Source organism: Stenella coeruleoalba (assembly GCF_951394435.1).
Source record: "Stenella coeruleoalba genome assembly, chromosome: 18".
In the NCBI taxonomy this organism is placed as follows: domain Eukaryota; kingdom Metazoa; phylum Chordata; class Mammalia; order Artiodactyla; family Delphinidae; genus Stenella; species Stenella coeruleoalba.
In genome coordinates this window covers 66,239,613-66,250,370 of record NC_137164.1, presented here as the reverse complement: position 1 = coordinate 66,250,370, position 10,758 = coordinate 66,239,613, and the positions used below count along the sequence as shown (strand labels likewise).

General features: G+C 50.4%; 1 protein-coding gene across 3 annotated transcripts in view; it reads right to left on the bottom strand.

Annotated features, from left to right (window-relative positions):
• Positions 1–10,758, bottom strand: part of FARP1 (FERM, ARH/RhoGEF and pleckstrin domain protein 1) — a 290,586-nt gene that overhangs the window by 19,785 nt on the left and 260,043 nt on the right. For all 3 annotated transcript variants that reach the window (XM_079902745.1, XM_079902747.1, XM_079902746.1), the window contains 2 exons: positions 6,558–6,639; positions 794–1,031 (listed from right to left, as the gene is read on the bottom strand). In XM_079902745.1, the coding sequence (XP_079758871.1) occupies positions 794–1,031; positions 6,558–6,639 (320 nt within the window). The remainder of the gene's footprint in view (positions 1–793; positions 1,032–6,557; positions 6,640–10,758) is intronic.

Here is a 10,758-nt window from a genome sequence, read left to right as displayed (position 1 = left end):
AAGCATGGTCTGGAATGCCAGCTCTGCTCTCTTGCCAGCTGAGTGACACTCACAAGTCCTTCACCCCCTCTGAGCCTCAGTATTCTTATCTATAAAACGGGATAACAACAGTTCTCTCATGGGGTTGTTAAAGGATTAAAGGTGTTAGCGTAAGAAAGATACCTGGCAGAGTACCTGGCCCAGGTGCTGAGCGAGGAACAGTGAGTAATATCATCATGAGCCAGTAGGGAGGGTAGGATGGTCGAGAACATGGGTTCTGGGTTTAGGCTACATGTCCTTTACTTTCCAGCTGTGTGACTCTGGGCAGGTTCCTTAACTTCTCTGGTCTCAGTAGCCCCCATATGTAAAATGAGCTCACCACTGTCTCATAGGCTTCTCGTTAAGACTGAGAGCTAACACAGGTGAAATGCTTATTGGGGTGACCTTAAAAAGGCCCCACAGCAATGAGGAACAGTATCTATTACCAGCCGTTTTCTGTGGCCCATCCAAGGGGAGGTGATGAGTTTCCACCATGGAGGTAGAGGAAAGCTTCCCGTAAGGGGCTGACTCTAAGTGGAGCTTCTCCAGGGTTCTGTGCACTAAACCAGGCAGGATGGAAGGAGAAAATGCATGCAAGAGGGGATGGAAAAGAGAAGCCATGGTGATCACTACCGCCTTCTTTACGTGAAAGACCAAAAGGGGACAGAAAATATTTGACCAGGTCCTAAAAAGCGCATCTGCCCCTCTTGGGACACAGTATCTGCCCCTCTTGGGACACAGTATCCCCGAGACACCCCGCCCCCCAAGCACTCACCTCGGCAGTCCCTGAAGTCGGTGTGGCTGGGCGGGTGGTGCTTGCACAGCCGCTCCAGGACCTGCTTGTAGTGCATAAGCCGGTGCAGCGGGCGCAGGAGGAAGGTGTTGAGCGACAGGTAGCACACCTTCTGCAGCTCGAAGTCTCGGCACAAGCTCTCCAGCCGCCGGGAGCCCCGGATGCCAGTCTCCAGCGCCTCCAGAGCCTCGCTGTGCTTCCACAGATGCGCCGCCAGTTGCTGGTGGGCGAGACACGGGAGCGGGTGGGGCAGGGAGCCGGGGAGACAAAAGGGGGGGAGGGGGAGGGGGAGGGGGAGGGGCGGAGTCCTGCTCAGCCACATGGTCCACCCATTTTAACACTCAAAAGAGATCACCTTCGCTTTCATTACTTCATTCCATTTACTTAATTTCACGTTTTTAATATTTCACTATTTACCTTCTCACGACGGACTAAAACGCTCTATTAAAGCATTGCGCAGTTTGAAATACGCAGGGATTATAAAATATTTGAGATGTATATATAATATTAGAGGTATACATGTCCTTTTAAAAGAAGACCGGCAAAACGGAGGGGAAATAAAACAATGGGAGCTCCTCCAGGGGGCTTGGGGTTTTCTCCTAAACATCAAAAAACGACAAATAGGCCAGGGCCACTGAATAAACGTCATATAGTTAAAACTACATATTTCTGTTTAACTCCCCAATTTGCTCATGTAATAATTGAGCATATCCTGCTCTGCTGGATTCCGGGGAGCGGATGGGAATGAGACGCAGTCCTTCTCTACTGGGGTCTGACCGAGATCCTTTGCCTGAGCGAACTTTTGTCAGCCTCCTGAAGCTTCTCCCAGGCCAGCCTGTGCCCTTCCTTGTACAATCCCGTTTTGGTGAGAACCCGGCTAAGTCAGTTCAACCAGGACCCTCCACCCTGGATACCTGGTCACCCTTGACATTGGGGTCTGCATCCCCCGCCGTCCCCAGGTGATGTCTGAGCACCCCACTTGTCTTCAGCAAAGAATCCTGTTAAGTCGGTCCAGCCAGAGTCCCCCCCTCACGACCGTGATGTTTCGTCACAGAAATTTCCCATCCTCTGAGCCCCGCCCTGCTCCTTGGCTGTAGATCCCCACTTGCCCCCGGTGCACTTGGAGCTGAGGCCAATCCCTCTCTCCCACTGTAAAATCCCACTGCAGTGTCCCCATACCTACGGCAACGGCCCTGAATAAAGTCTGCTCTACCGTCGTTAACAAGTGCTGTTGAATATCGCTCTCCTTGAACAGGTGGTGGTGGAGACAGACGCGGGGCAAGAAGCTTGACAGAGCGTTCAGGGGGAATTAACTCCCCACGCAGCTGTCGTCCTCACGTCTTACCCCATCAGTATTTCCCAGAGGGGGGCTCACTACCCGTGTGCTGCTAACTCCCACATCTGGATTCCCCATCCCGGCACCTCCGTTCCCACGCTCCGCAAAGAGCGGGAAACGCAGTAAGTCCAGACACCAACCCAATACCCCCTGCGGCAACTGAGGCGGCCCCGTGATCCTCTAACCCCAGGATGGGTGCCGTCACCAACCGCCTGCCCAGGACAGAAAACCCGGATAAGATTCCAGATCCCCTCATTTTCTGAAGCCTTCACCAAGTCCCGCCAACTCTACCTCCTAAAAACAGCAAGCCTGTTCCTGGCTTCACCCCATGGTCACTGCCCTTGTGTTGGCCACTGCAACGGTGTCTCCATCGGGGTCTCTGTCTCCACTCCTGACACCTGACTTTCGAGTGCCACCAAAAGGCACTTACACCAATGCAAATGGGCACATCGTCTCTTGCTTGGAATGCGACAAGAACGTCCACCCTCTCAGGACAAACTCCAGAGTTGTCGTTAGGGCACACGGGGCCCTTAGCATGTAACCCCTTCTGCCTCTCCATCATGGCCTCTTGCTATTCGCTCTGGACACCCATTGAACAACCTGCCCTTGAATGTGCCGGGCCCTGGCACCCAGAACCTTGGCACAGGGCGCTCTGCTCCTAAGACGCGCCCCCCTCAGCCCCCCCGACCTCCGTCCTTCAGGGTCAGCTCTGGGGCCTTCCCTGCTCTCCCTTTCCTCCTGGGCTTATTGTCCATCTTAGCCTTTATCACGTGGTCTCCCTGCTGACTTTATTTTGTGACTTTAAAAAAACATATATAGATTCATAGGAAGTTGCAAAGACAAGTACAGGGGGCGCGGTCCTACGTACCCTTCAGCCGGCTTCCCCTAACGCTCACATCTTGCCTAACTACAGCACAATATCCCAACCAGGACGTTGACACTGGGACAAACCAGAGTTTATTTGAATTCTGCCAGTTATACCCGCCCTCACTTGTGTGTGTGCATGTGCACATGTAAGTATGTGGCATGGGTGTGCGTGCGTGTAGCTCTATGCAGTGTTTTCACACGTGCAGTCCCTTATTTGAGAGAGTGCGTCTGTCCTGTCACTACATCCTTGGGGCCTGATATACACCACAGGTGCTCCACAGATGTCTGCTGCCTGCATGCATTAATGAGCAAACGAACCAATGCATGCACCCCGCTCAGAAAGGGGTCTTGCAAGGCCCCGAGTGCCTGGAGAGGTGGATTCAAGGTCATTGGAGCACAGAGTAGAATGTGAAGGGCGGGATCATCTAGGGAAGGCTTCCTCGGTCAGGTTTAGAGCTTGGACTGTATTCTCTAAACCACAGAGAGACCAGGCGGGTTTGAAGCCTAGTCGGTCTACGATATCAATGGTGGTTGGGGAGGACGGGTGGACGAGAGGCAGCCGGTGAGTCAGCTGGGAAGGAGAACTGAGAGGCGATGGGAGGGAAGCGGGAGGGTGAAGGAGGAGAGGGGGCAGGCGGTAGAAGCTCAGGAAGACAGGGCCCGGGAGGGTCGCAGCCTGAGCGGCAGGGGAAGGGTCCAGGTAAAAGGCGAGGGCCTCCTTGGCCTGCGTGGACTGTGAAATGCCTTTGGGCATCTGGGCAGATGTTTCCAGTTGAAAGTTCACAGCCCGGGCTAGAGATCATCATCTGGATAGCCTCTGACTTTTAGGCAGGGCTTGGAGCCCCTGGCCGGCTCCCTCGGTCCCGTGCGGAGGGTCTGGGGACAGCTGCAGGGTGATGTCAGCATCCCTGCTGAGCCCCTGAACATGTGCAGGTAAACGCACAGGTGGGGGGATGAGCGGGAAAGACACTGCAAGTTGGAGCTCACCCGAAGCATTCTGGACAAAAGTGCCAACCTGGGCTTCTACATGTCCAGAACCTTCTGCTGTTCCCCTCCACCCTTCATAAAAATTCTTTAAAACCGACAATAACAACCACAATAAAAAAACAACCCAATTTCTCCAAAAGGCTGCCAGCGGCTCTCCAAGCCTCTCCATCTATTTCTATTCTGCCTGCAGAGTTCACGCTATAAATGCTGGTGGCATCGGCACAATGATTAAAACGCTAGCACAGCCGAGGGTTAGCCGACTACGTGCAAAAATGCCAGCTCATTAGACTGACGGGGAAAGAATTGCTCTGGGTGGAAATCAGGTCTATTTTTAGGAGGGCTTAGGTGCTAGTGACCAGAGAGGAGGACGGATGTCTACCGTAGGGCACCCTTCCGCCAGAGGGACACGAGGGGAGGTGGCAAACAGGAGAACTCTGGGGCTGTCCCAAGGGGGCGGGGACCGAGCTGGCAGGTGTCTGCCACTGCCCCGAGGTCCATGGAGGAGCCCAAGCCTCAGCTGAGAGCCCCCATCCCAGGCAGGCAGAAGGCAGCACCATGAGAAAAGGTAAAAACCAAACTGGGCCAAGAAAAAAAGTGCAGAACGTGGGGAGAGAGGCTTCCTATGAGGAGAGTCAGGAAGTACAACAGTAACAGAAACGTGTTATAGAAGAGAGAAAAAGGGCTATTTTTATCAAGTGAGAAAAGCCAGTCTGAAAAGGCTACACTGGGTGAGTCCAACTATATAACATTCTGGAAAAGACTATGGAGACGGTAAAAGATGAGTGGTCTGCAGGGGCTGGGGGAGGGAAGGGATGACGGGTGGAGCACGGAGGGTTTTTAGGGCAGTGACACTGTCCTGTGTGATGCTGTCACGGTGGGTTGGTGACGTTACGCCCTTAGCGAAACCCATGGAATGTAAGACATGAAGAGTGAACCCGAGTGTAAACTATGGATCTAGTTAATAATAATATATCAATACTGGCTCATCGGTTGTAACAACTACCCTACACCAGGGCAAGATGTTAATACTAGGGGACAGAGAGAGAGAGAGAGAGAGAGAGAGAGAGAGAGAGAGAGAGAGAGAGAGAGAGAGAGAGAGAGGGAGAGAGAGAGAGAGAGAGAGAGAGTGTGTGTGTGTGTGTGTGTGTGTGTGTGTGGCAAGAATATGGAACCTCCGTGTGAGTTTTCTGCTCAATATTTCTGTAAACCTAAAATTGCTCTAAAAAATAAAATAATAATAAACACCATGGAAAGTGAAAAGATGTCTGTTACTGTTCCATCTGAGTTTTGTATATCCACCTTACTTAGGGCATTAAAAATACTAGTGTCATGGAACACCTCAGATGACTCTTCGCTTTTTTTCATATAGGATTCTGCAGTCCTGCTGGCTTCCGTGGCCTCTCTCTGATACAGCCCAAAGCGGGGAGTGTTGCTTTTTGAACACCAGGAAAACGCGAGCAATAGGCTCCAGGTCTGTTAAATAATATCTTGAACTTGTTAAGAGCAAGAGGAAATCCCTCGAGTAGTTTCAGATCCTCTCTTTTCTGCATCCCCTTGCCCCGTTCCTCTGCCTCCACTGTCCTATCTCAGGAGACACGATTCTAAGAGGAACAAGTCGAACACGAACAACTTAGATTCTTAGGAGTTAATTCAAACCTTAACAATAACTTTTATTCTATGAGTGCCTTAGACGTTATAGGTGCTCAGCTAGTATGCATGGCCTGTGGGTGGACACACAGACGGATGGCTGGATGGGCTGCACGGTGGCAGTACAAGCAACCCGCCCTCTTTGGGGGGTTACAAGCTTGCTCTTAGTCATTAGTTAAGGTTATTAGGAAGGCTCTGTGGGTGGTTGAGATATAGAAAGATTGCTTTAAAATGCAAATATAGAGGTATTTGTATTCAAAAGATAAATTATGTGAATTAAAACATTCCATATTAAAGGAATGATTCATGGATTAAAATGAAAAGGCAAAAATGAAAATTTCAGATGTAAGAGGTGGGGCAGATTTCAAACACGAGGCAGAATATTGGTTCACCGTGTACTGACTTCTCTGGGGAGACGTTTGCTCTTTTGGATCATTGTAGATACTGCTGGATGGTTAAAAATATATTCACCTTATAAACCAACTGAAAGCCACAGAATTGACTGGAATTCCGACACAGCTCCGAATCCAATATCTTTGTCACACCGCAAGAAGTCAAAACAACTGACTAAAAGTGAAATGCTCAGTCAACCAATGTTTTGTCTACATAATTTTTAAAAACAAGTTTCGAATGACTTAGTCACAGAAAATACCTGGTGTTTTGTTTACGACACAGAGTTCTGGAAGAGGAAAAGAACTGAAAGTGCTTCCCCCAAAGTGGCTGGATCTTTCTTTATGCTTCCAAATAAAACTATCTAGAGGAGACGGAAGAGTTTCCCCCGGGGCTGTGCTCCATGCAGACTCGAATCAGGCCACGTGCTCATGGGCCAGGATCACAAACAAGGCCTCTGGCAGCCTCAGCGTTACTCTCCCTGGGGAACTCTCTCTCCCAAATCCCCGAGCAGCTCACCTTCATGCCCTGAATGTTCTTCAGCAACACATCTCCAATTCTTTGGTAATCTCCTCTGATGTGAGCATTCGAGCGGCCTTCCCTGCGCGCAAAGCATTGGAAACCACAGTGTTAGCAGTGAAAACATGACCGGAAAGTGTGCCAGCCCCAGATGACAAAGTATCAACATGTATGTCTTCCTTTCCAATCACCTATTTGTACCTCTCCCTTCTGTGTGTGTCACAGAACGTTAGTGCCAGAAGGAGACTCTGAAATTACCCCAGTCATTCTGCAGACAAAGAATTCCACCTGTGCTTTGAAAGAGATACGGAAGAGCCATTTTCTGTTCATTTTAATTTGGTCTCATTTTACATTCCTTTTCCCATCCCCACTTGGGTGATTTTCTCAGCATTAGAAGAGCGTGGAGATGACTTGCAGTAACAAGCTCATGAAGCTGATTCTTCCTTACAGATTGTGACTAACAGACACTTGTAAGAAGCAAGACTTAGCCTCAACATCAAGGTTTCGGCTCTCAAGAGCCCTTACTCTGATACAGACAAAGGGCTGTGTGAAAAGCCCTTGGGAAGAGAAAAATGTAATTGAGGAAGTGCAGGAGACCCATGCACGGAGGTAGGTATGGGGAGAATGACCCAGAAGAGGGCAAGATGGGAGTCCCAGGTTCAGAGACAGGTCAGGGGTCCCCTAGATACCCTGGGTGGTGGATGACAAAGGTGTGGGCACTTTTTTTTTTTAACCTTTACTGGAGTATAACTGCTTTACAGTGTTGTGTTAGTTTCTATTTGTTACTGTACAACAAGGTGAATCAGCCATATGTATACATATATCCCCATATCCCCTCCCTCTTGGGTCTCCCTCCCACCCTCCCTGTCCCACCCCTCTAGGTGGTCACAAAGCACCGAGCTGATCTCCCTGTGCTATGCGGCTGCTTCCCACTAGCTATCGATTTTACATTTGGTAGTGTGTATATGTCCGTGCCACTCTCACTTCATCCCAGCTTCCCCTTCACCCCCTTGTGTCCCCGAGTCCATTCTCTACGTCTGTGTCTTTATTCCTGCCACTAGGTTCATCAGTACCGTTTTTTTAGATTCCAGAAATGTGCGTTAGGATACGTTATTTTTCTCTTTCTGACTTACTTCACTCTGAATGACAGACTCTAGGTCCATCCCCCTCACTACAAGTAACTCAATTTCGTTCCTTTTTATGGCTGAGTAATATTCCGTTGTATATATGTGCCACATCTTTATCCATTCATCTGTTGATGGGCATTTATGTTGCTTCCATGTCCTGGCTATTGTAGATAGTGCTGCAATGAACATTGTGGTACATGTATCGTTTTGAATTATGGTTTTCTCAGGGTATGTGGGTAGGGGCACTTTTAACAGAGCATTTGGGTATATATTTGTATCTCTCTGGCTCCAGGCTGTATCTGATGTTGATAATCCAGGGGCTTGAACGGCAGTGAGAAAAATAATAATAATAATGGTAGCTGGTGATTACTGAGTACTGGTTACAGTGCTGAGTGCATTACATCACTGAAGCCTCGTGGCAGCACTGTGACCAGGTACCACCATCACCCCCATTAAACAGCTAAATACCGAGGCACAAAGAAAGGAAGCAACGTGTCTAATGTCAGTGGTCACGAGGCGGGAGCTTGTACCTGAGCCCAGGAGCCCAGCCTATACAACCTCTAACCGCAATACCCGTGCACATCTGCCAGTTTACCTGCTGAATTTCCCAGAGAAAATTAAAACATGATTTTCGGGCTTCCCTAGTGGCGCAGTGGTTGAGAGTTCGCCTGCCGATGCAGGGGACACGGGTTCGTGCCCCGGTCCGGGAAGATCCCACATGCCGCAGGGTGGCTGGACCCGTGAGCTATGGCCGCTGAGCCTGCGCGTCCGGAGCCTGTGCTCCGCAATGGGAGAGGCCGCAACAGTCAGAGGCCCGCGTACCGCAAACAAACAAACAAACAAAAAAAACAACATGATTTTCAACGACAAACCTGGCTAATATCTTCAAACCAACTGTTCAGGAGAGCCAGAGCCAACTCAAAGGCAAAGGAAGAATCAGACTGAAAAAAGGTAAAAATCTGGGCACGGATGTGAAAGGTGCTCAGAGCGGAATAAAACACCTGCAGCCCGAGTGCAGACGGTGATGATTTACACCCAGAGACGCCACCGCCCTACGCCTCCAGCACCGGGAGCAGCGACCCCCTCTCGGCATCTGGAGCTTCCCGTAACTGCCAGCTCAACCTCTGATGCAGCAGGGATCTCAGGATGGGGAGAGGAAGGCAGGGAGGAAGGCACTTAAAGGAGCAGCCCAGGGGGTAGAATAGTCAGGGCCCATCGGAACAGGGGGGCTGGCTCCTCCCCTAGCTCCCAGCTCCACCCCCAACCAGACAGTGACAACACCATATATTCCACTGGTTCTAACTGAGCGTACGCTGTGAATTACATCACAGGGGAGACGGGCACCCAGACCCATTAGGGAATTAAAGTTTCTCTAAAATAAAAGGAACAGACTTCCCTGGTGGTGCAGTGGTTAAGAATCCGCCTGCCGATGCAGGGGACACGGGTTCGAGCCCTGGTCCAGGAAGATCCCACATGCCGCGGAGCAACTAAGTCCGCGCGCCACACTACTGAGCCTGCGCTCTAGACCCCGCGAGCCACAACTATTGAGCCAATGTGCCACAACTACTGAAGCCCATGTGCCTACAGCCCGTGCTCAGCAACAAGAGAAGCCACGGCAATGAGAAGCCCACACACGGCAACGAAGAGTAGCCCCCGCTCGCCGCAACTTAGAGAAAGCCCGCGTGCAGCAACGAAGACCCAACGCAGCCATAAATAAATAAATAATTTTTTTAAAAAAATAATAAAACAAAATAAAAGGAGCGAGGGTACCCATGATGCTCCCAGCCCCTGCCAGGGTCTTCTACGTCTCCTCTAGGGCTGGCTTTCTTTACCTATTGCATTCTCTTCCACAGCAATGCAGAATCCCTTAATCCTTCTGCTTCCTCTTAGCTGCCAAAACAAACAAGTTGGCTGATGGCTTTAATTACTATTCACTTCTCCTCTAATTAAAATATGGATTCTCCCCTCACCACTCCCTGAATTGGTTCTGTGCAAGCTTAGCCTTAACCTAATCCACCAGAAGCAAGCACGCATTGTCACTTCTGCTCCTGGTCACTCTCTCTTGCGTAGCTGCGCCCAAAGTCCTGGCACTCTGTTCTCCGGCTTCTGGAAGCCTCTGTCTCCAGCCCCTGGTTTCTTTCTTGGTCAGATCTTCAGTCCTCTTTGCCAAGCTCTGCTGCTCTTCGGGCCACTCCTAAGATGTCTCTGTGTTGGGAATCCAGCCCTGGTTATCTTCTCTGCTTTCTACTTCTCCCTAAGCAAGCCCTTCTATTCCCCATGGTTTCAATTCACGATGCCAAATCTATGCCTCGATAACCTGGGTAATTATTTCATACCTTCGAGAGGGAACTGCATGAGTGACCCACAGGCATCTCAAACTCAAGGGATTCTGCACAGTTAGTTGCTGCCAAAACCCCATCTTTTCCTCCACTTCCTTCCTTAATGGAGTGGCTGCCCTGCGTCAGCCTCAAGCTACGAGCTTCGGTTATCCACACTGGTCCGCCTCCCTGATCCTCAGCCATCGGGGTCACATTCTCCCCCAGAATGGGCTCAGCGGAGAATGCTCAGGCGTCTGACGGGGACCAGCCTTCCCCCCGAGACAGCTCGCGATCAAGTATTATTCCAGCCCGTCAGCCACAGGGTTGTAGCATCTCTGGGTTTTTGGCACATGGCTGTTAATCGAGTCACGATGGAGATGTTTATCGTTTGGCCATCCTGAGGATCCTGCGTGTGTCTGGGTGCGGCTGGGAATTTACTGGTTGCTCTTCTCCTTACACACCTGGGGCAGAAAGGAGCTCCTGCCCCAAGTGGGGGCGTTCCTGCTGTTCAGAACCCCCCACCCCCACCTTCAACATCACAGGAAAAGTTCTCCTTCCCTCCCCGCCACATCTGAACAACAAAGGAGGACCTAACTGCTGAGCCAGAACGGCCTGATTTCAGTAAAAGGAGGGAAGACACAATGTAAACTTGATTTCCAGGTCTGTAGCTGTCATCTTGGAACTTAAATCACTGACCCCAAAACTTCCAAACGGACGCGCCATTTGACAACGCACATGAGAAAGGTCTTTAGTTAA